Source organism: Miscanthus floridulus, chromosome 6 (genome assembly GCF_019320115.1).
Source record: "Miscanthus floridulus cultivar M001 chromosome 6, ASM1932011v1, whole genome shotgun sequence".
NCBI classification, from domain to species: domain Eukaryota; kingdom Viridiplantae; phylum Streptophyta; class Magnoliopsida; order Poales; family Poaceae; genus Miscanthus; species Miscanthus floridulus.
This window is the reverse complement of record NC_089585.1, coordinates 128,448,051-128,471,749: the sequence shown is the minus strand read 5'-3', so window position 1 is coordinate 128,471,749 and position 23,699 is coordinate 128,448,051. Positions and strand designations below refer to the sequence as shown.

Genomic DNA, 23,699 nt, shown 5'->3' with positions numbered 1-23,699 from the left:
TGTTCCTGGTTGCACTGAAGTGAGCCCTCCTGACCGGCAGAACAGCTCTACTTGAATTTTCTGATCTGAGAACTCTTAAGAATAATGACGCGTTTTCTTTGGGCTGGGTTGGGTTTGGATCGATTTAGGTCACTGGGAAGGTGGTGATGCTGGACGAGATCATCAACTATGTCCAGTCCCTGCAAAGGCAAGTGGAGGTATGCATGGTTCATCTTCAATCCTCATATACTGAAAGTTTCTCTTTCTCATCTAATAAAGGCAAGTGTACTGACCAAATGCATGATTCCCCTTGCATCTCGCAGTTCTTATCCATGAAGCTCGCGGCGGTCAATCCACAGCTCGGCCTCAACATAAAACAACTTCTATCGAAAGATGTAAGCAATGTACTAACTACCTGCAGTTCTTCCTTGTCCTCTTTTCATTCTAGTTTTGCAAAGAAACACGCGCCAAAGTTACAAAATGTGTCTGTATCCTTAATTTGGTGGCACACAGCTTTTTCGCACCCCCAGTGCTCCTTCAAGTTCATCTACTCACCTGGGATTCTCATTCTCCCACGAAATGATGCCCAAACTACCACCATTGTCGCGGTCGGGCGTGCTCCCGGGAGGCGTTCATGGCCTGGCCAATTCAGATGGGTTCGGAACTGCATTATACTACTTGTTACAGTAGGCCCAGCTATAACTGGAATCATACATTTAAATAGGACCCGTAAATAGGTTTACCTGCAAATGTTCGCTTGCAAATTGCAAAGTGTAGCCAACTGGATGCATAGTTTCTATCTTTTATGGTGCCATGAGGCTTCTCAAACTAGATCATAGTAGTTTGAACTGTCAAATTGGAGCTGTGTTAATTTGGATTATCTGTCCTGAGTTGAACACCAAATAATTTGAAATGTCTAAGGTACTTAGAAGAACTGTTGTGCAGTTCTGGATAAAATTTCATAGCCAATGGTTAGTTGTTGAGACCACATTTTTAACAGCTGGAAGATGAACCACATTGTTTACTACATGAAGTGGATTCATTGGTCATTGGTACAGCTGAAATATTGCTCAAGATGATGCTAGATAAAGAAAAAAAAAGAACTACCCTTGAACATATTGTAGTAGCCCAACCTTGGATTACTTCAGTGATGATGCATTCTTTCTTTAGGAGCTACAAGGAATTGATGGTCCAATGTAATGTTTTGGGAAGATCGGAGTCTCGCATGCAGCAGAAGCTTGAGAAGGCCAAAGAGCTTATAAAGAAGTTAAGGGTAAGCTCAGCCTCATATAAATTTATGGTTCAATGTACAAATTCATGTGAGTGACCTTTGTCAGTGTGAACAAATACAGGCAAGGGTACTGGAACTTGAGAAGGAATTAGAAGATAAAGAAAATAGTTTGTTAAGGGACTTGAGGTCTTCAAAGAAATTTAAAGCAGACCATAAAATCTGGGAATGTCACAGCTAACAATGCTTTCGCTAGTTCAATTCCTGGACATGAAAATCAAACAAACAAGCTCGATGAAGTGATGCAGGATCCATGCAACAACAAGACTCACTTTGACCGGTTAAAACCTGAAGCTAAGAGTGATCTGGATGCTAAAGACAACCTGCACAAGAATGCAGAAGTGATAGACCTAGAAGCCTATGATTCTGCTTATGGAGATGAACAGAAGGCTCAATATTCCGCCAAGCCATTTGGGACTGATGATAGCACACTGAATCCTGAAAACAAGTCTAGTTTTTGTCAAAATGATGACCAACAGTCCATGGCATTTGAATGCACCAAGCCATTTTCAGCTGCAGTAGTGAGGCGACGAAACAGGGCAAGAATCTCTTGCTCTGCTGCAAACACGGAACGAGTGCTCTGTGAAGTAGAGGAACCACCAGAGCCCTGAAAAGAGCATCTGCCACGACGCCCTGATCAGCCGCGCTGCTTCTTGCGACAATCCTTCTCCTCATGGCCATAGAGCTTGCAGTAGCCACACTGAACACCAGAAGGTGCCCCCGTCACCACAGGAGAGGGTTGAGACGGAGGCGGGGAGACCTGGGGAGGTGTGGCTGCTAGGACAGAGGGCTGCGGTGGAACACGAGTCACACCCCCAGCTCGAAGACGTGTCTCCTCAGCTCGTAACTCAGGCATCGCCTCTGAGAGCGATGGGCGCGGACGACGAGTCAGCAACTGTGCTCGAACAGTCTCGAACTCGGGATGAAGCCGAGAGAGAAACTCGTGAAGGCGAAGAATGTCTCTCTAGTCCCGGTGACGGTCACAGCACCGGCAAGTACCACCACCGCAGAACTCAGCGCCCAAACTGTTCAGGCGATGCCAGACGGCTGTCATCTGACGGTGGAAGTCCTCAACTGTGGAGTCAAGCTGACGAAGCGAGCCTCCTCAACAACAGCAAGGTACATTGCTTCGTTACGAATCTCGTAACTGCGACAGAGGTGATCCCACATAAGGTGTGAAGTGGCAAGACCACTAAGGGATAACGAGAGATCGACCTCCATGCTCTCAAGTGAGATAGCCTTAGCAGATTTTTCCTCGCGCAGCCAAGTCTCATAGACACCGAGATCAGACTGGTAGCTCTCCATCTCAGCCTCAAATGCCTCAAGTAAAGCATTCTTGGCATCATCATCAGCATCTGGCGGGTCTGTGGGCGGCGTGGGAAGAAGAGGACGGGGAGGACAGATCCGCTCACCCGTGAGGTAGCCCCACAACACCTGCCCATCCATGTGGACCTCCATATGGAAAACAAAATCGCCCCAATTGGTGCCATTGAAAATGACGGGGCACCGAGGAACCAGAACATGGCCAGGGCGTCCAGGGGACGCCATGGAAGAGAGAACGAGTTTTTTTTAAGTAGAGAGGAGAGGAGGACCGGCCGGCTCAGTATCACGAGACCGACACACGGGCGCGAGTGAGCGGCTCGCTATACAGGCGCGGACAAAGGGAGCCGCGAGGCCGCAAGGGGTGTGCAGGACCGCTCGGGAGGGCAGCGGGCGCAGAGGGAGGTGCGGTGGTGCGGGAGGGCGGCGCGTTGGCGCGCAGGGGCGCGCGAGCGTGCGGTGCAGGTTCGCGACGGCTGCGCGTGGGATTGGTCTGAGGTAAGGAACAAGTTTCAACATTGCGAGAGTGAAACACTGACAATTGCTGGCAATCTCCAAACAAGCGAACTAAGGTTGGACATCTGGCCTTTGGACCTCAGCAGATTCACAACATCAATTCTCTTTCTGGTGAGTTAATTTTGCTGTTCTGGCAAACAACTTTTGCATTCAAGTTGCATAAAGTGGACCTAGGATTTTACGTACTGTCCCTCCATTCTAATTGCAAAAAATAACAGACACAACTTTCTCTAAATCTAACTAAAAACTGACATTGTAAGTTGATCCTGATTGCCCATGTGTTTTAGGGATCACTAAGAAATTATGGATATCTGCTAAATGCCATCTCTACCTGCTCCTGCACACTGAAATTATATACTTACAAAGCAACTGTATTTCATCTACGATCAGATGATTTCCAAGCACCAGGAATTCCTGGCATGGATGGAGCAAGAAAAAGCATTGGCAAATGGTGCAAGGGCTCAACAGCTCCTGGTTCTGCAAGTGGAAGCAGAGGCAACCTGATAGCTGTGGGACCTGATGGTCGAGGAGGGAAGGTCAAAATCCTGAGGGACCTTGGCCGATCCCAGGTCAGTTGAGTGAGGTCTTCTCACGTTTTTCCTTGTCAGATAACAAAAGCAATTTTGATCTCTAACAACCAACCCCTTCTGCGTGTTATTTTTCTGCAGGATAGCAAGTCTCAAGCGTTGTGGCCAAAGGCACCGAAGGTTGGAGGCAAAGGTGGCCAGTCTCAGATCCATCACTTCTTTGGCAAGAGATGATCCTACTACTGTACATGCCTCTGGTGTGGAAGAGTATCTGTTGTGATGCATGGAGCCTGGTTAGCTGAACCCAAATCCTGCATGCCTGTATAGGCTGACGGCTCCAGGCCTGAGATCATAAAACCTGCCCAAAATGTTTCCTTGCCAGAAACCTGAATCGTATGTCCTTGAGCTGATCTGGGTGTGAATAGTCATAGAGCACCTTCGGCTCAGCCGCAACATAGCCTGCTGGTTTTATCACATGGCAACTGGAGGCAGCAGAAGAGGTAAAACAGTGTTGGTCACTGAATGAAGGTTAGAAGAGTTTGATGGTAGGTAGGTACTGGAAGGTGGTGTGGACTTGGAGCTCTGGAGACTACGCAGCAGCTGTGTTGGATCTTCTCCAATCATAATAGGACACCGAACATGTATGACGCTTCTAGTTTGTTTGTATCTGAATTCTGAACTAGTACCAGTGTTGAGCTTCTGGAGTCCCTGAAAAGGATGTTTAGTGGACAGCTACACCAGCTGCTGTCTTTTTCCTCAAATATAGGTGCTCTATGTTTATGATATCAAATAAGCATAGTATTAAAAATATATTTTATGATAAATATAATGATACTTATTTGATGATAGTATATAAGTAATGATACTGATGTGGCACAAATGAGGAAAGGGATTAGGCGAAATGGGACTGGGAAAAGACTGGTGTTTTCACGGTCAAGTCAACTTACAAGCAGTTATGTAAGAATGATTATGGTTCCCAATTTTAAGAGAATCTGGAAAGCCAAAATGCCACTGAAAATCAAAATCTTCATGTGGTTAGTGTCTTGGGACGTTATTCTGACTAAAGATAATCTTTGCAAAAGAAAATGGAAAGGTAACAGTGACTGTGTTTTCTGTGCTGAGAAGGAAACTAGAAATCATTTGTTCTTTGAATGCTCAACCGCTAAGTACATTTGGAGCCTGCTGGCTTATTCTTTAGGAACTGATTGTAGACCTGTGAATATGGATCAATGTTGGGTTTGGATTCATAATATCCTGCCTTAGGGCTCTCAGATGCACGCTGTGGGTCTGGTTGCGGTCTGCTGGGTAACTTGGCGGACCAGAAATTCAGTGTGCTTCGACTAAAAAAGAAACAAATCTCCTACTGAGATTGTTTACATGATATGGTCTTTTCTTATGTACTGGGCAGGTATGCTAAATGACGGCTTAAAGCAGCAAGTGGTGCAGGGAGCGAAAGCAGTGAAGACGGCGGATGTAAGACCCCACTAATGGGCCAAGTGGGCCGATCTGATGACTGGGTCGAACACTGTAGCTACGCGAGTTTAGTCCCACGTCGAACCCTGGAGGGGTGCTGAACTCTTAAAAGCTTGAGCTCTGGGAAGCTAAAGAACTTCGGTTCGAACTTTTTGCGCGAAGCGAGGACGAAAGCGCAAGAGAGTTAATTAGCAGATGTAGTTCATTCAACGTGTAGAGTGAATCTTAGCCGTTTTTCCAAGCTGGAGCGTTACCGCGGCCCTCTCGTTCCACAAGCAAGATGTGCAATCTCAGACCAATGATGATCGTCAGCTGATCCCTTTTGCTGGTTGATGAAGCCAGTTTAATGCTAAGCTGTAGTTTGTGCGCCGTTCTGGGCCAGAGGTCTCCGTTCGCTTAGAGGAATTTTGAAGGAATCTGGAGAAATTTGTGAGAGAAAAACACTGTTCTGGATGAAAAAAAAGAGCGGATTAAGCCGGATTTAAGGGCACGCGAACGGAGCTTGTATGGAACCCGTTTAAACTTGTTGGGTCTTTTTTTTTTTGGCGCTCCGTAGTTCTGGCGAGTAATGTTAGGTTGTATCCATGCATAAGTTCCCTTTGCGTCCGTACGCGTGGATCCGTCTTTCTGGTGATAGTCTGAACTCGTGGTTACCAAAACTGGATGTAATTTCGTTGCCATGGTAAGGAAGTTCGGTTTTACCGGTGTGAAAAAAAGTAATGATATTGATATTATTTTAATTTGGTATTCGAGATGGCCTTAGTTCCACGCGCGCGAGGAGGGCCATAGGCGCCAGTGCGCCACGCGCGCCCAACCGCGCTCTAGGGTCAAGGCTCCACCCCTAGTATACGTACGCTCCCCAGTCCCCAGACGCCTATAATCCGAGGCCCGCTCGCATGGCCAGCCGAGCGAGGCAACTCCACGCCATCTACATGACCAGTTGCTACCATGACCCTGACAAGTGGGCCCACCTCGTCAGGGAGTATGCCTCCCAATCCTTGCTTCGGGAAGCCGCCCTCGTCTACGCCAGGAACGTGCCGCGCCGGACGCACCACCAGCCCCTCCTCCCCGTCCTCCTCAAGGCCGCCTCCCTGGCCGAGTCTGGACTCGGCAAGTCCCTCCATGCGGAGGCCCTCAAGTCCGCCTTCACCCGCGACCTGCTCGTCGGCACCACGATCGTGTCAATGTACTGCAAGTGCGGCGCACTCGCCGACGCGCGCAGGGCGTTCGACGAAATGCCGGACCGGAACGTCATCAGTTACAACGCGCTTCTCGCCCGGTACGCCGCTGCGGGGGACATGGACGGTGCCCTGGCGCTGTTCGGTGGCATGCGCTCCTGGACGTATGTCACGTGGGCGACGCTGATCCGTGGATTCGCGGAGATGGACAACATGCCCGAGGCTCGGAGGTGGTTCGAGGCCACGCCGCCGGGGATGCGGACCGTTGTCACGTGGACCGTGCTCGTGCATGGTTACGTGTCGATGGGGGGCGGCGAGGGAGGTGTTCGACAGGATGCCCGCGAGGAACGCCTTTGTTTGGTCGTCGATGGTCACGGGATACTTCAAGGCCGGCAACGCCGAGGAGGCGCGGGCGGTGTTCGATAGGATCCCAACGCGGAACCTGGTGAACTGGAACGCGCTGATCGCCGGGTACGCACAAATCGGGTGCAGCGAGAAGGCGCTCGAGGCTTTTCATTCGATGCTGCAGGAGAGGGTAAAGCCGGACGAGTCCACCATGGCAAGCTTGCTGTCAGCTTGCGCGCAGCTCGGGTCGCTAGAGCAGGGGAAGAAAGTTCATGACTTCATTAAACGGGAGCATATCCGGAAGAACCACTTTGTGGTGAACGGTCTGATCGACATGTATGCCAAGTGTGGTGACCTTGCGTACGCCCGATACATCTTTGATAGCACGAGACGGAAGAACACCGAATGCTGGAACACCATGATCTCCGCACTTGCAAGCCATGGTCAGAGCGATGAAGCACTCTACCTGTTCTTCCAGATGGAGCGCTCTGGGCCGACGCCCAACGCAATCACTGTTCTTTCCGTGCTTGGAGCTTGCACGCACAGAGGGTTTGTTGATGAAGGATTACAAATCTTCAACAAGCTCGATGCGTATGGAGTTGAAGCGGGAGTGGAACATTACGGTTGCCTGGTTGATCTATTAGGCCGGGCAGGAAAACTGAAGGAAGCCTACGAGATTGTCAAGAACATGCCTGAGGAACCCAACGAGGTGATCTGGGGATCGTTGCTTGGAGCTTGCAGAGTGCATGGTGATGCGGAAATGTCAAGATTGGTAACGGATGAGATCCATCGATTGCATTCTGCTCATGCATCGTCTAATGATGCAGATTACATCATGCTGTCAAACATCATGGCTGCTTCAGAGAGCTGGGAGCAGGCAGAGCAAATGGTTCAGAATTTTTTTGCAAATGGCGCGACATGGGGTCGAGAAGACTCCTGGCTGCAGTTCGCTTGAGCTTGGCACTCCTGAATACCAAGTGTGTGCAGGCAGTAGGCAGTAGTGCTCTGTGCAGACTAGATTACTGTAAGTTTGTTTAATAATTTTGTTTCATGTTTTTCAGCGATCTGATTTCAGTAGCTCACCCAAAGAAGAAATGATCTTGTGTGATGCATTTGATAGAAAAAAATAAATCTAGACGTCGACCATTGCAGTCCTGTTCTAGAATTTGTGAGCTGCAACCACTGAACTTGGTGTTTGTTTCAGAAAGTTTGATTTCAGAAAATGAACCCATGGAAGTAAAATGCAGAAGAAATCAAGAAATTATTGTACTGTAGCCACTATGTTACTAGGGATAGTTTTGCGCCGAAGTGGACCCAGGAATGTGAAAGATGAAACACATTGGATGCATATATGCAGAAGAAATTATGCTTGTTGTCTTTCATGTTATCCCCTGTCCGATTTTCTTTAAAGCAGCTGCGGCGGTACTAGTTTTGATAATGTACAAGTTTTGGTAAAGTTCACAAGCTACGAAAGGGCTATTTTGGGTCCGTTTCGCACGCTCGTCAGTTCAGTGGCACAACTGATTCTGCAATCTGGGCTCCAAAACCGTACCATTTCTTGTAAAGATTCTAGAACATATTTCTGCGGAATTTTTTACTAGTACCAGAAAGAAACACTGTTACTGCATTTCAAATACATAAACACATTGTGACAAAGACACTGACAGATAGCGACATGACTAGAACATATCACAGTCAGCAACAAGTGCCTAAACAACCACTTCCCTATCAAAGATCCAGCTGAACTTGACCATCCGGGGCTCGTCCTTCTTGGTCCTGTCCTCGGCGCGCTCCGCGGCCCGGCGCATCCTCGGCGCGAGCCCGCAGACGAAGTCCCTGGCCCTGCGGCCCTCGCCTGGAGAGCCCGCTCTCTAGCGTCTCCAGCTCCCACCGCTTGACAAGGAACTCGACGATGTCCGCGTAATCCCGGGCGGTGTACACGCCGAGGCGCTGGGCGACGGCAGCGAAGTACTCGAACAGGTTCATGTCGCGGCCGTCGTGCATGAGGTGCGCGGGCATGGTGATCCGCTTGCGCATCATGTCCGCGATGGCGAGCACCGCGCCCTCCGGGTCCAGCCGCAGCAGCTGCTCCACGATGCGCCCGTACGCCGTCTCGTGCCGCTTCTCGTCGGCGGCGATGGTGCCGCAGGTGCGCGCCAGGACGTCGTCCCCGTGCGCCCTGGCCAGGCGCGCGGTGTTGCCGTGCGAGACGGCCGTCGCGCGCTCCTGGAAGCTCGTGTACACGAAGCCCAGGTACGGGTTGTTCTCCGTTCCTGGGTCCTGTATGCAATTCAGAAAGAAAAAGCAGCCTCGGGAGTCAACATAAAGAGAATGCACAATGCACTGCAGTGGAGAACTGTTGGATCCAAGAGTCCAAGACGATGGTGACGCGTACCATGCCGGAGCCGATGAGGTACTGGACGGTCTTCTCGACCATGCGCATGTCGACGCGGCCGGAGAGGTACATGTACTTGCCGAGGATGTCGCCGTGGCGGTTCTCCTCGGCGGTCCAGGTGCGCGTCCAGACCGCCCAGGGGCAGGCGCTGGCGCCGGTCTCGTCGCGGACGCCGTCGAGCGTGTTGATCATGGTCTGGTACGTGGGCAGCGCCTCCTCCGTGATCATGTCGCCCACGAGCACGACGAAGTACTCGTCGGGCAGCCCCGCGGCGCGGGCGCGCAGCTCCCGGACCTCGTGCTCGAACATCTCGGACGAGGAGTCGGGCAGGAAGTCCGTCGGCTGCCAGCACTCCTCCACGGGCTTGAGCAGCGGCAGCAGCGACCGCGCCGCCCAGCCCTCCAGCGACCGGAACACCTCCGCCTTCTCCGGCGGCATCGAGTGCGTCACGCGGGCTCGCGCGGCGGGCAGCCGCGACCGCCGCCGCCGCCGAGACGCGGCATTGCCGGCGGCGCGCGGGCCCCGGCGCCGCCACCGCCACCACCGGGCCGCGGGCGCGGACGGCGATGCCGTGGGCCTGCATCGTGTCCGTTGGGTTGGCTGCGCTGCGTACGTGCCGCCCGGACACTGGAGGAGGAGGCAGCGGTGACTGTGGAGTGTAGGGAGAGAGTTTGTTGGACGGCGAGCGAACGCCGGCGCGTGTATATAAATCCGGGAGACGGGATGCGAGAAGCTGGATCGTGGCGTGGGCTTGGCTGGTGGGCGGAAAACCGGTGGGTGCAGTGGTTTTGCCTGGGGTTTCTGCTGGGGATACGAATTCTGTGGGTGTCTGATCTGTCCGGCGGGACACCTGCTGGCTCAATGAACTCGGCCGAGCGGCGAGGAGGGGCGAGGAGGGGACAGTTGGGCGGCGATCAATGAACTCGGCCATCCAGTCATCCAGGCCACTCAAGTTGGAGTCATTCGGCGCTCAGTCAGATTGGTAATACTGGAGCATATTGGGAGCAGATTAGTGTCTGATTGCGTGAGCCACAATGCACGAAAGTTGTGACTTGGTTGATTTGATGACGCGGAAGAATATTTGTCTCGTTCGCTTCGCTGAAAAAACGAGCCGAAACACTGTTCCAACTGATTTGTTGTGAGAGAAAAATACTATTTCGACTAAAAAAATAAATCAAAAAAGACATTATAAGAGAAACGAACATGGTCAATTGCCGCTTGGACCATTGACCCAAGGCGTGAAACTTTTTTGACCAGACCTGATTAGCGAAGGCGGATTTAAGGTAAAACACCGTGCTCCGCCCCTGGATTTTACGATTGGAGTCTTTGCCCTTTGAGCGGCACGTGCGGCGGGGGCGTGCCGCAAGTGCCAAGTGGAGCTGTAGCCTGTAGCAGTGTATTAGCCTGTAGGCGACACGAGCTGCAGAAAACTGTCTACTGGCAGGAACGGTGGAACCTACCACGGCACCACCATCCACTTGAGTAGAAGTAGTAGTCCAGCGCCCAGCGCTGCGCGGGAAAAAACAGGCAGATGATCCTGTTTCAAACCTAAAACGAGAGGCTTTCGTGGGGATTTGGACTTGCAGGCTGCAGCCCGTCTGGCGTCCACGATCACGTATCGCACGAACTGTCGTGCCTTGAGCAGTTGTTGAGCTGCTGAGCATGGCCAAACCTTGTTCAGATAATCAGATTGGTTAGGAAAACATCTTTCGCGCGTCGTCCCTCCGGTCAGTGACACCCGATGACCCGATACGCGTGTGACAAAGACGTCAAGGCAGATTCTTTGGCTGCACAAGTGCTAGGCTGCTAGCTAGTTCTTGATTTCGTGATGCGGTGTTGGGATTTTAGCTCACTAATACCCCCCCTCCCAAAGCAGTTCCAATAATTACTTCGGTGATTAGACAGAGTGCTAATGGATGGGGAAGAACTTGAAAAAAAAAATAAAACCGTGTTTTCAAAAAGACTTGGAAAATGAAGTTTCTATATCTTAGTTGTCTTATTAGTTACGTGAGGCTCCCTTTGTCAGATGATAATCCCCAACTATATATTTTGGATCTATCTACCTGACAACTGAGTGTTCTAGAAGCTCATGGCACCTAATGTTTATCTATACATTTATGATGTCTTTTAGCTATATTTACAATGTCTTATTACTACATTTACAATGATTTCTTCACTGTAATTTATTGGACAATGTGATGTAATTTAGGGATAACACAACTTATATTTCTATGAATTGCAGATCTCAGAGAAATATATGTCAAATGGTTCAGAATTTTTTACAAAGTGTTTATATGGATTGTAGATATCTGAGAAATATATATTAAATTATTCACAAATGTTAGATGTAAGGGACATAATGTATCAAAACGAAGATTGAACCCTTCTCTTCTCTTCTACCTCTGGTTCAGGTGTGGGCGTCCACCACCTCCTCCTCGTCGCCATCGTCACTGTAGGCGTAGGCATCGTCGTCACGCTCGCGTCCCCACTCCAGAGCCGAGGCGAGCACCAACTGGTCCCTCTCCCCTAGCGTGTCGGCGTCGCCCTGACGAGCTGAGGCCGTCCAGCACGGCAACATCGAGCTTGTCGGCGCCAGCAGAAGAGGGAGGTGAGGATCATCCTTGCCCTGCTCCGGCACTTCTTGGCGGCGGCCCTCTGTCAGGCCAGTGAAGCCGGGGGCGGGCCCGAGAGGAGCGGCGAGCGAGAGGGCGAGAACTAGCTGAAACGACTAGGAATCAGGTGTTGACGGCTGCCCAAAATAACCTGTTGTTGTATAGCAATCTTCTGTACTTTTCTAAGTCTGAAAAGATAACCACATTTTGACAAGAAAATAATTTCTCAAAAAAGATTTTGACACTTAATTTCTCTCACAAATATATTGTCAATTGCTAAAAGCTCAGTATCTTTTCAAAGGCACTTGAATACAAATGGAATGATGCAAAATTTATATTTTGAACTTGCATAATTAGTCATTTTTTATTTAAGTTTCCCTTGTCGAAATACTGCTTACTATTTGTAGACGTAGGTGGAGAGAAATAAGACTTCGAGCGTAGTTGATTAGAGTAAAAAAAAGGCTTTCTAATTACTCCATTAGAGTATAGGAGTATGCACGAGAAATCTAGCCCAAGTCCGAATTGTGGAAAGGCAAATCCAGGCTTTGCTAAATCCCTCCTCGAGCTCATATGCCCTGATGCACAAGTAGGAGTACTGTATACAAAGGAGCAGACCTACTTAGATGTGACCCACAATCCATTGACGCTACTTACTACGGCTGGTCCAACGCAAGCCAAACTTGGGCAGTTGGTCCAACACCAGATGACAGAAGCGACATATAAATGCCAGGCCCTTATTGTTGGATTTAGGCCCATGTTTGGCCTAATCTGAAAATTCCAAAGCATACACAACCTATAGTCCCATATTGCTAATTCAAGGAGAGGTTGTCTTACTTAAATATGGGAGTCTCCTCTCTATGCAAAATAGGTGAAAATGAGAGAGAAGGAGACTGTTGCTACACGCACGCGCAGCTCGCAGCCTGGGACTAGGAGACGTTCTGGTTGAAGGGTACGGATTCACACGCTCACCTTCCCTCTCGCTGCTGCGCCTCGTCGACCTTTGAGTTCGGCGTGCACCGGACTTGAAGAGAGCGGGATCTCCGAAACCACTGGCTCAGGATAGCCTCGCGAGTGAGGTTGACGTCGATAGCGACCGGGCACACGTGTGTGGTGACCGTCGCTCCGGCAAATACCCCTGCGCCTTCGTCCTCCCCGGCTCCTCCGACAACTCCCCTTTCGTTCATGGAACACGAACACGACCGTCATTTCGCCGCGCCTGCACACACCACCTTCCTCCATCTCTCGACGTCGCGCAAAGTCAAAGGCAAGAGAAGGCGTCACACGGCTCACCTCGCACTCCGCCACCGCCATGCGGGCCCCACGAACACCCGTTCCCCGCATGCCAGTGACAAGCACTAGCAGCTCTTCCGGCCTAATCAGAGTTTCATAAAACAGCTTTTGGGTCACCACTCACCAGCAAAATATTTAAAATCATTCACTTCAACCACCGCGAGAGTCGCCGCCTCGCCTCGCCTCCTCGGACTTGGCCGCGCCGCGCGAAACCCCACCACCTCACCACCGCTCCAAACGCGGGTCGCAACGCGCCGCGCGACGCTGCCGCATCGAGAGCTGCTTTTTTTGCCGGCCTGCTTTTAGGGTCTTAGCGCGGCCCGCCCCGGCGATCACGGGATAAGGAACCGCCGGTCGCCGGAGTTCGGTGAGTGCCTGATCTGCACTGGTGCCCTGCATCGGCTGTCGTTGTCGTTGTCTTTGTCTTCCTACGGCCGGGCTCAGAGCTCCCTGATCTCGAGACTTCGAGAGCTGCGCGCGGGCTTTGGATTGGAGCCGTGCCGCCGTGCGGATCGATCCGAGTCTATCCGCCGGACGAATTTGAATCATGGAGGAAGTAGATTCATCGGCTCTTCTGGATTGGGACGGAGCCCTCAATACGAGATTCGAAGAGATTTTGGTTGGACACAGCTTTGCCCTGAATTGGTTAGAAGCCGATTTGGCAACAGGGAAGCTCTGGAATGGGAGATCGGGCGGCGGCGTCGGAGGACGGGAAATGGTGAGCGGAAGCTTTAGCCGGAGCACATCCGCGCGGCTCACAGCGAGGGGCGGCGTCGGAAGCCCGCGGGTCTCGACGCCGGGAACCGCGCACCGGAACTGGTACTGGGCGGCGGCGCCGTCGGGGCCGTCGTTCGATCGCGTCGTCTTGGCCTTCTTCCTAGCCTCCGTCGCGCTCGTGCTCTCCTGCGCTCTGTACCTCTACGTGTTCCGGTACTTGGGCCGGGGCCGTGTGGTCGCCGAGTTCGCCGGCGGCGAGAATCTCGAGTCCTGCGACGTGTTCGACGGCGTCTGGGTGCCGGATCAGGGGCACCCCTTGTACAACAGCTCGCAGTGCCCGTTTGCAGAGAGGGGGTTCAATTGCCTGGCCAATGGGAGGAAGGACACCGAGTACCTCAAGTGGCGGTGGAAACCTCGGGGATGCGATTTGCCGCGGTTCAGTGCCCGGGCTCTGTTGCAGTGGCTGAGAGGGAAGAGGGTCGTCTTTGTGGGGGACTCCATGAGTCGAACGCAGTGGGAGTCCTTCATTTGCATGCTCATGACAGGGGTGGATGATCCACAGACGGTTTATGAGGTTAATGGCAACCAGATATCAAAGACAATCCGGTTTTTAGGAGTGAGATTTGAGACCTTCAACGTCAGTGTGGAGTTCTTCCGGTCCGTTTTCCTTGTGCAGCAGATCCCTGCGCTTCGCCATGGGCGCAGAAGGGTCCGTGCCATCCTCAAGCTTGATAAATTGGATGATTTAAGTCAGAAATGGGCAAACTCAGATGTTCTTATTTTCAACTCAGGGCATTGGTGGACTGCCAGCAAATTATTTGACATGTGAGTTCTCTTACTTAATTTGTAGCACAGTTTGTTCTTTTCTAATTCTTATGTTATAACTAGCTGACTTTCAGTCATCTGATTTGTTACCAACATGTATCCCTTCACTCATCACTGTCCATGAAAATTGATGCCACCGCCATTAAATAGCCAGCACGTTGTTCCTAACTTCCTATGGAAGATGCCACCACCATGTACTATTTGAACTTCTAAGGAGCTCTGTAGGATTAAAGGAGGATAAACTGTTGTTTTTCACAAGAATTCAAACAAGTTATACTTATCCTATCATGAATCAATGGTGAGGTGCATTCTTACACGAGGTAGTGAAGCACTGAGGAGATATTTAGAAATCTGGCCTCCAGTTCGATGTGATTACCTTGAGAGCTAGTGTTGTATCAGTTCAGTTGTTTCTTGAAGTCAGAGCAACATGAAAGAGTGTTAGGTCCTCGGTCCTCCTGTCGTCTCATTTGTTCTGGTTGATGTTGATACCTCTGTCTCTGTCTGAATATTGGCTAGGTTTCATTTAAAAAAATACGGGCTCCAAGTGGACCTTATGATTTTGACAATACCAAGTAAAGCCTAGTGCTTCTCTCATTTGGCGTTTTGTTCTTGTATTCTTTTGGCTTATTGGCGTGTCCATGTTTCTAAGATCACGACATAGTAATAAACATGTCTATTTTTTGGGGCAATATTGAAACTTTAGTTTTGTTTAGTCTTTTGAATGCTTAGCTTTGGTAGGGTAGCTACTTACTCAATGGAAATGTTATTATAAGGTGTAACCCATCGTAGTTCCTTGATCTGCATTGACGCCAACTTCATATATGTTTGATTTTCAAGCTTGATCTTTCAACAGGGGTTGCTATTTTGAGGCTGGAGGTGTGCTTAAACTGGGAACATCCATTAATGCAGCTTTCAAAATGGCATTGGAAACTTGGGCTTCATGGGTGAAAGAGAGAATCGATTTAAGGCGAACACGAGTATTCTTCCGTACATATGAACCGTCTCATTGGAGGTGTGTTTTTCTAGCATACAAAAGAGGTTTACTTTCTTCTCTATTGCATTTTAGGAGTAACTGAGTAAGTTCAATTCAAAATGAAGATATAGATCACTGTACAATTCAAAATGAAGATATAGACCACTAGATCCTTTAAGTTGCATTATTATTATGTGGCTATTCAAAAAGCAAATATGCATTGTACACAGGTCATTTTGAGAAAGTATATACTCATTGATTATTTTCACATTTACAGTGGCTTAAATCAAAAGGTGTGTGAAGTAACAGAACAACCTACAACTGAGGCCAATGGAAATGACAGGAGAGAATTTGGGGATATACTTGCTGGTGTTGTGGCAAATATGAGTGTCCCTGTGACCATACTAAATGTGACTTTGATGGGGGCCTTTAGAAGTGATGCTCATATTGGCCTTTGGAGTCATCCTAATACCATACTTGATTGCAGCCACTGGTGCCTTCCAGGAGTTCCAGATGCTTGGAACGAGCTTGTATTTTCCCACCTTTTGACAAATGGTGAGTTCCTTATTTACAAACATTCTTATATGATTTTTTTTATAAATGTTCCTAAATCATCCAAGTAAAATATTTTGTAACAGCACATAATTGTCTTTTCTCACAAGCAATTTTTACTTGGGATGTAATCTGGAAATACTGAACTTTGTAATATGCAATGCAAAACACACATCTTTGGTGATGCCTACTGCCATCATGATTCCTCTACAGTACCGTGCTCAATTGATTCGTAGATCTGAGCTTGGAAATTGTGAAGTGTCAAAACCGAATAGTTTGAATATTAGAGAAACTGCATCTATAATATGCATAAGTAACTAATGCCTTTAGAAACTCATCGGCAATGTTATTCTGGTTGGCGTTGAATTCCCAGCCCACCCGAGTTCTATGCTCGAGAGTTGAGAGCAACATGGGTGCTCTCTAATGGAATTCTCAGGTGTTTTAGCTGCGCACATGTGATGCTCGGCTGGCCTGGGTTCAAGAGACTCCTCACTCTTTCTTTGAGAGCATGCAAGAAAAGCTACATGGCAAAAGAAAAGTTGTCCGGAGTAACTCTTCCAGGAAATGTATGTTTGAGTAAATCGAACTATTCCAATGTTATCAACGAGTCACAGAATTCGATAGAGCTTCATATTGCATATCTGCCTTTTGTTTCTGCTTGATGAACCATGATGCGGTTCAATGGTGGTGATCTGATGTTTTCTCTGTCTGATTCTGCAGGTTGGCGAGTGCCGGCTAGCTGACTATTGACATGGTATACCTTTTTTCCCTGCTTCGTAATTTCTTTTTTCTTTGCTGCAAGAATCCTTGTGGGCAGCAGCATCTTCCACCAAGTTGTGTTATGTTCACCTTTTTTCCCCCTCGGTCACATAGGTCTGCACATCTCCTGAGGCATAGAATTTTGTGTCATTTCCTGTTTTGGCTGTTTAGGCATAGAAGCACATCACAAGTTGCAACCTGTATGTAACAACAGTTCATTTGCAAAACTTTGGAAATTCAATTCTTATGCACAGGACGTGCATTCATCAGGCACATCGTCAAAAGAAACAGCTATGAATATGCAACGTCTTTGTCCATTGTCTTTCTTTTCAGCTTTTACTAAAGGCAGAAAGAACATTGTGGGCTTGCGCGTTTGCATCGGCGCCTGCTCCGGTGCTCCCTGTCCTCAGTTCAGCCTGTGGCCGGTGCGCCGACCATTTCAGTTTGATCCTCACGGGGGTTGGCCAGGTGGGCAAGCTCGCATTCGCAACTCCCAACAAGAGAAAAAAAAACACCCATCTCCATTCCGCGGCCATGCTAAATATGCCATTATCCCGTGGGGCGTGGGTAGAAAGCTTCTGGGACCTTGCTTGACAGAACCTCCGTCACATGACATGACAGATCAAACAAACTGCGCTCTTGCTATGTGGCAGCAGACCACGGTGCGAGGGTCACCTGTCGCCGTAGTCTCTTTGTCCATTTCCAAACCGGCAGGCGGCAGCTATCGTGCCAAATTGACTGCTAGCTTCGTCCCATAGGTGCACTTCTAGAGTTTAAATTTTTCCTCAAAATAAAAACACATCAACATATAAGACAAATCAACTCTAGTTATCTTTTTTTACTCTTTTTTTTTAAAGCGCAATGATTATATTTTTATAGGGTATATATGTAATTTTCATTAGTATTGATGTCTTCACTGCAATTCTAGAAGTGCACTTGTTTTGGGGACGGAGGGAGTAATCAGGTTATCAATGCACCCGACTGTAGAGGCAACCAGGCAGTGCAAGGGGGAAAGTGCCTTCAGGCGTGCACGGTTGTGCAATTTAGCAGTGTCCCTGACGGCACGTGCCGTCGACGTTCGCCGGAGCTCTGTCCGTCTCCGGTTGCGGCTCCTCCGTTTCCTAGTAGCCGTTTCTGGTTACAGCTCCTCCGTATTTTAGTAAGAAAATGTTTTTATTTAAAAAAATAAATCAGAAGTCGATGAGAGATCATTATTTTTAGCTGCATCGACTCTAGCTCTTCCGCACATTAAAAAAACGCCAAAAACCAGTTAGAACTATGCCAAATAAGACCTAAGTTAATAAGTAATTGGCCATGTTCCTTTGAGCATGTAGATTGTGGAGTTTGTTTTAGCTCGAGATTGGGTAGGCTGGAAAAAAGGAGCCATTGTGAATACCTTTAGCCGAGACTTATAGATCTTACTCGAAGCTTATAACTATTTAAATGCCATTTTTTTATCACCAGTAATGATTATGGGGTTGTGTATGTATAGTGATGACGGTGGGTTATGCGCTAAATCGATAGCTCAATGGTATATTGATATGTGGATGTATGGTGGGGCGTCAATGTATTTGTGGGTATGACAGAAAAAGATGGAGAGCTTACTTATACTTTAAGACCTACTAGGAACTGTTTTCTAGTCTAACGTTCTAGTCTAACGACAAGTTAGGCTGAGTCCTACCTTATAGTATAACGACAAGTTAGGCTGCCTTATCTCTTAAAAGTGCATTTAGGTCTTAAGTAGGTTTTGGTGAATCAAGTGACAATACGATTAAGAGACTAATGAGTTTGGCTAAGTGTTTGAAAAGTTGTTTAGTCCCATGAAAAATATTTGTATGGTTCAGTAAAGATCAAATGATATAAGAGAAAGATTATTCCTACAATTTGTGAGAATGCATAAGTTGAAAATAGAAAGAGATATACATCTATGGTATCATTTGTTGAAATCATATCTATATGATAGTGAGAGAATGAAATTTTATATGATCACAAATATAAAGATAGCGCACGACTTTTGCTGACTGACTGGCCAAGTTGTCACACTGACTGAGCAGTTGCCGAACCGTCCCTTACTACACAAAAATACAAGTTTTTCGGTGGTACATAACATATAGTTGCAAAATTAGAGTTTTATATGCAAATGCTCATGATAATCATGCTCAACAAGTAGATGCACACTGAATCCTTAAAAAGGATTTAGAAGATAGCCTAAAATGAAAATCTTCACCCCAGAAATGCCTTGTCTCAAAAATTATTACTGAAGCTGTGATTTAAATCATAGATTCTATCTATACCACTATGTAGGCATAGATAATTATTATTTCTAATCAGCTCCAAATTATAGCTCACTTTAGTTTTAAGTTATTTTTTCTATTTTTAACCAAGCTATTTTTTTAAAACACATTAACAAATGCAATTTTAAATAAATAAGCAATCAACGCGTCTTTAGAAATATAATGAAATTACTTTAATAATATAGATGTTGATATTTTTATATAAACTTAGTCAAAGGTAGAATAAACTTACACCAAAGTTAAATTAAATTATAGTTTAGAAAGGAGGGAGTAGCGGCCGAAGCGCATACTATTATGTAGGATGGAGATTTAGGTCCTATTTAGATCCATCCAGCTAATTATTAGCTGTGTTAGCTAGAAGAAACCAGTTAGTATCTAATTGTTAGCTGGGCCGTAGGTAATTAAGACATATTTAGATAGATTTTTAGTTGATGTTTTAGCAGCTGATCCAAACAGATTGTTAGAAGGCCATGAAGTATTGACTATAGTCCCCACATGCCTTATGTTATCTAGCCAAATCAAGAAAAAAAATGGGAATCATCAGGAACGATCCACATCCGAGACCGAGAGACATGAATGCTTTCCTCCCTACTTTCCGTTCCGTTACATCTGCACCAGTCAAAATCACCATTCAACCCTTCCCTTCTCCAACCGAGCCATCTCCATCCGCAACCGCAATATAACCACCCGGCCGCCGCGCGGTCAGTAGTGACTCCGCTCATCACAGTGGCGCGCCCACACAACGCCGTCCAAGCATCACCAATGCCTCCTGCAATTCGACTCCTTCCCCTCCTCGTCCTCGTCCTCTTCCATCTCCCCGTCTCCCTCTCCTCCCGCCACCATCGCCACCGCACCCCGTCCGCGTCCCCGGCGCCGGCGCCGGCCCCGGCGTCTTCTGATTCGGCGCCACTAGCGGTCCTCCTGGCCTGCAACGCCACCCGCTTCCAACCGGCCTGCGTCTCCACGCTCTCCAGCGCCGCCTCCGATGCCTCCACCTCGGACCTCCTCGCCGCGACGCTCTCCGCGCTCCGCGCGCGCCTCCCGCCCGCCGTCTCCACGGCCAAGTCCGTCCTGGCGTCCTCCTCCAACGTGAACCTCTCCAACGCCGCCACCAACTGCCTCACCTTCCTCGCGCTCTCCTCGCACCGCCTCTCGCCGTCGTCCCCGTCGCCGTCGCTGCTCTCCGCCTCCACCGCGCTGCTCCACCTCTACGACTGCTGGTCCGCGTACAAGTACGTCAACTTCTCCAGCACCATCTCCGACGCCATGGCATACCTCGACGCCACCATCACCGTGAACAGCAACTACATCTCCATGCTCGCCGCGCGGCAGCGCTACGGCGACGACACGTCCCTCTGGCGCCCGCCGCAGACGGAGCGCGACGGGTACTGGCCGCCCCCCGCCGCCGCGACCTCGGAGGCCGACGACGTGGACGCGCTCGGCGTGCCCAAGGGCCTGCCGGCGACCGCGACGGTGTGCGGCGCCGGGTGCGACCACAGGACGGTGCGGGAGGCGGTGGCGGCCGCGCCGGACTACGGCGACGGCGCGTTCGTGGTGCACGTGAAGGAAGGGGTGTACAGGGAGACGGTGAGCGTGCCGTGGGAGAAGACGAACGTGGTCCTCGTCGGCGACGGCATGGGGAAGACGGTGATCACTGGCGATCTCAACGCCGACACGTCCGGCGTGTCCACCTTCAACACCGCCACCGTAGGTGCGTATAATACGCGTATTTCACCCCCTTTCCTGCTGGATGCGAAACGTACGTCTACACTACAGTGATGAACGAGCGTACTCTTCGGCGTCGTACGCGTGTGCTTGCATGGAATCAATGCGATCTCGTGACCCGAACATTAAGATGATTAGATGTTGTGACGCGGATTAGGTTTCCGTGGATTAGATTTCCGTGGTAGCCGGTTGTCCGCACCGAAAACGATTTCCGTGGATTAGATGTTGTGACGCAGCCCTACGTTTGATTTGCTTTGTACGTTGCCGTCCGGCATATGGCACATGACCAAGTGAACGTACGATCGTTTTTGAACTGTGAAGGATTAGTTGGCTGGCATTCACATAATTCGACAATTGTACGTAAGTTTCAGCTCACCAGATTGAAGTTGTGGAAATACTGTTTTGACATAAGAGTTGTCGAAATACTTTGTGGTCATTCGTTTTTCAAATGTGACCTAGATAAACATAAAAGTTGCTTCCAGAAAGGTCTAGTGGTGAAGTTGCTTTAGCGGTAGTCTTTATTTAGGCCACGGCGCACACTGCAATTGTTTTTTTTTTTTTGACTAGGCAGCTGGGACAGCATTTTGAGCACTCGAAACAGAGAAGCAGCACCTCTAGTGTTTGTGTCAAGCAATCATTCTGAATAATATATTTGTTACTACTATGTCAGTAAATGATGATTTGATAACTGTTGGCAGTAAATCTCTACCAACAAATTCATTTCATGATAGTCAATCAGTACGTGCTACAGGCAAATCCAAGTGGATTCACTTTCCAACAGTAGCAAGCTCAAACACTGTACGTGGCCTGGCCGGCAATGCATGTGGTCCGTGCCGGGAAAGCGTCACGAGCCTGCTCTAGTCCTAGCCTACGCAAACACTCAACTTTCCCGTGCTCCGGTCGGTCCCACAAAGGAAAAGGCGTGCCGCGTGTCGTGGTTCGCCTACAGTGTCCACCGAGAACAAACTTTGTCGTGCTCGTGCACTCCACCATCACTCATGTACTCGTACTCCGTGTGCCATGGACTCCTGGTGCAGGTGTGCTCGCGGACGGGTTCATGGCGCGCGACCTGACGATCACCAACACGGCGGGTCCCGACGCGCACCAGGCGGTGGCGTTCCGGTCCACGGGGGACCGCACGGTGCTGGACGGCGTGGAGCTGCTGGGGCACCAGGACACGCTGTACGCGCACGCCATGCGGCAGTTCTACACCCGGTGCCGCGTCGCGGGCACCGTCGACTTCGTCTTCGGCAACTCCGCGGCCGTGCTCCACGACACGGCGCTCGTGGTCCTGCCCCGGCAGCTGCGGCCGGAGAAGGGGGAGAACGACGCCGTCACGGCGCAGGGCCGCACCGACCCGGCGCAGCCCACGGGGATCGTGCTCAGCCGCTGCGCCGTCAACGGCAGCGACGAGTACCTGGCGCTGTACCGCGAGAACCCCGGCGTGCACCACGTGTACCTGGGCCGCCCCTGGAAGGAGTACTCCCGGACGGTGTACCTCGGGTGCACGCTCGCGGAGATCGTGCAGCCGCAAGGGTGGATGCCCTGGAGCGGGGACTTCGCGCTCAAGACGCTCTACTACGGCGAGTACGACAGCACCGGACCCGGCGGCGGCGGCGCGGCGAGCCGGAGAGTGGCGTGGAGCAGCCAGGTGCCCAAGGAGCACGTCGACGCCTACAGCGTCGCCAACTTCATACAGGGGCACGAGTGGATACCAAAAGTGTAGTCGTACCGTGTAATACTGTAGAGAATGTACTGTGAACAATCGTGTCGAACAATTGACACGGTGCCCCCTGACGTTGAGTTTGAGCATTGCAGTCACTCGTAATGTGGAGAGAGCAAGTCAAAGAACAGGAATAAACCTGCCGCGATAACGATCGCCATGGACATGGACATGTCATGACTCTGTGGCCTCAGCCCACAAGAGAGGAGTCAAGAGTGGCTTGGACGTGAAGTGGTGGTGTGCCACTGTGGCAGGGCACGAAGACGACATGCAGATAGGCTCGGCGTGTCCTGTTTGATTGCTGATAAATCATGGTTAAAAGTATTGTTGGTTGATTTATTATGAGAAAAAATACTATTCATTGATTTTAAAAAATACGTGTTATAAGTCAAGCTAACGGGGCGGTTGCAGCTGCGTCTTTTCACTGCGCCGTCCATCACCGCATGTTCGCTGCCGCCCAACCACCCAACCAACTTACGGACGAAACCGAGAACCAAAGATGAGGCATGAGGATCGGGGCTCGATGAGTCATGGTCATGGATCGGCGCCCACCCACTTACGGACGCATGCATTCATGCGCCATGAGTCAGGGGGTCGATAACAAAGCAGGCACAGGAGAGCCGAAATGTTTTGTGTGGAGCCTGGAGGTAACGGGGAGTACTCCTTCCGTTCTAAAAATAAAATGTCACTCTCAAAACTGTGTTGGTAAAAGTTTAACTAGGTTTATAAAGAATATTAACAACATTTGTATCTCCAAATAAGTTTATTATAAAAATACATATTCAACTATTTATCTAATGACATTAATTATATACTATAAATATTAATATTTTTCATATAAATTTGGTTAAAGTAAAAGTGTTTGACTTTTTGGATTGAATGTTCTTTTTCTTCAAAACATGGTATTTTTCTTAGATAGAGGAAATAAATTCGGCTTCATCTCTTATGCCCAAGAGAATTATACCACTTATTTCAGCGAGATATAATAAAAAAACAGTTCAATCCAAAACTTAAATCTAGCATCATTTAGCTATTCATAGAAAACAAATAATTGCATTACGGCCGTCTCTGAAAATCGACAAAGGCCCCGTTTAGATCTAAAAAATTTTGGATTTTGGCTCACTGTAGCATTTCGTTTGTATTTGTTAATTAGTGTCTAATTATGGACTAATTAGGTTTAAAAGTTTCGTCTCGCGATTTCTCGACCA

General features: G+C 49.2%; 3 protein-coding genes and 1 pseudogene across 4 annotated transcripts; 3 read left to right on the top strand and 1 right to left on the bottom strand.

Moving 5' to 3' along the window:
- The first annotated feature begins 5,999 nt into the window (after window positions 1-5,999).
- On the top strand, window positions 6,000-7,857 carry LOC136459568 (pentatricopeptide repeat-containing protein At3g21470-like; annotated as a pseudogene).
- A 353-nt stretch (window positions 7,858-8,210) lies between these two features.
- Window positions 8,211-9,693, bottom strand: LOC136459567 (stearoyl-[acyl-carrier-protein] 9-desaturase 1, chloroplastic-like). Its single transcript, XM_066459406.1, is given in 4 exon segments — window positions 8,211-8,482; window positions 8,484-8,906; window positions 9,022-9,492; window positions 9,494-9,693. Coding segments are annotated over 4 exon segments (1,152 nt in total). The 5' UTR covers window positions 9,605-9,693; the 3' UTR covers window positions 8,211-8,335.
- Window positions 9,694-12,871: 3,178 nt separating this feature from the next.
- LOC136459566 (protein trichome berefringence-like 7) lies at window positions 12,872-17,012 on the top strand. 2 transcript variants are annotated; one of them, XM_066459405.1, is made up of 5 exons: window positions 12,872-14,465; window positions 15,319-15,477; window positions 15,716-15,993; window positions 16,711-16,744; window positions 16,864-17,012. In XM_066459405.1, exons 1-4 carry the CDS (start codon window positions 13,471-13,473, stop codon window positions 16,731-16,733), a joined length of 1,455 nt encoding a protein of 484 aa, XP_066315502.1. In that variant the 5' UTR covers window positions 12,872-13,470; the 3' UTR covers window positions 16,734-16,744; window positions 16,864-17,012. The 2 variants fall into 2 exon arrangements, with proteins under 2 accessions (XP_066315502.1, XP_066315501.1); XM_066459404.1 differs by having other exon boundaries at window positions 12,874-14,465; window positions 16,711-17,012.
- Window positions 17,013-19,690: 2,678 nt separating this feature from the next.
- On the top strand, window positions 19,691-22,827 carry LOC136459565 (probable pectinesterase/pectinesterase inhibitor 51). Its single transcript, XM_066459403.1, has 2 exons — window positions 19,691-20,754; window positions 21,806-22,827. Exons 1-2 carry the CDS (start codon window positions 19,806-19,808, stop codon window positions 22,492-22,494), a joined length of 1,638 nt encoding a protein of 545 aa, XP_066315500.1. The 5' UTR covers window positions 19,691-19,805; the 3' UTR covers window positions 22,495-22,827.
- Window positions 22,828-23,699: the final 872 nt, after the last annotated feature.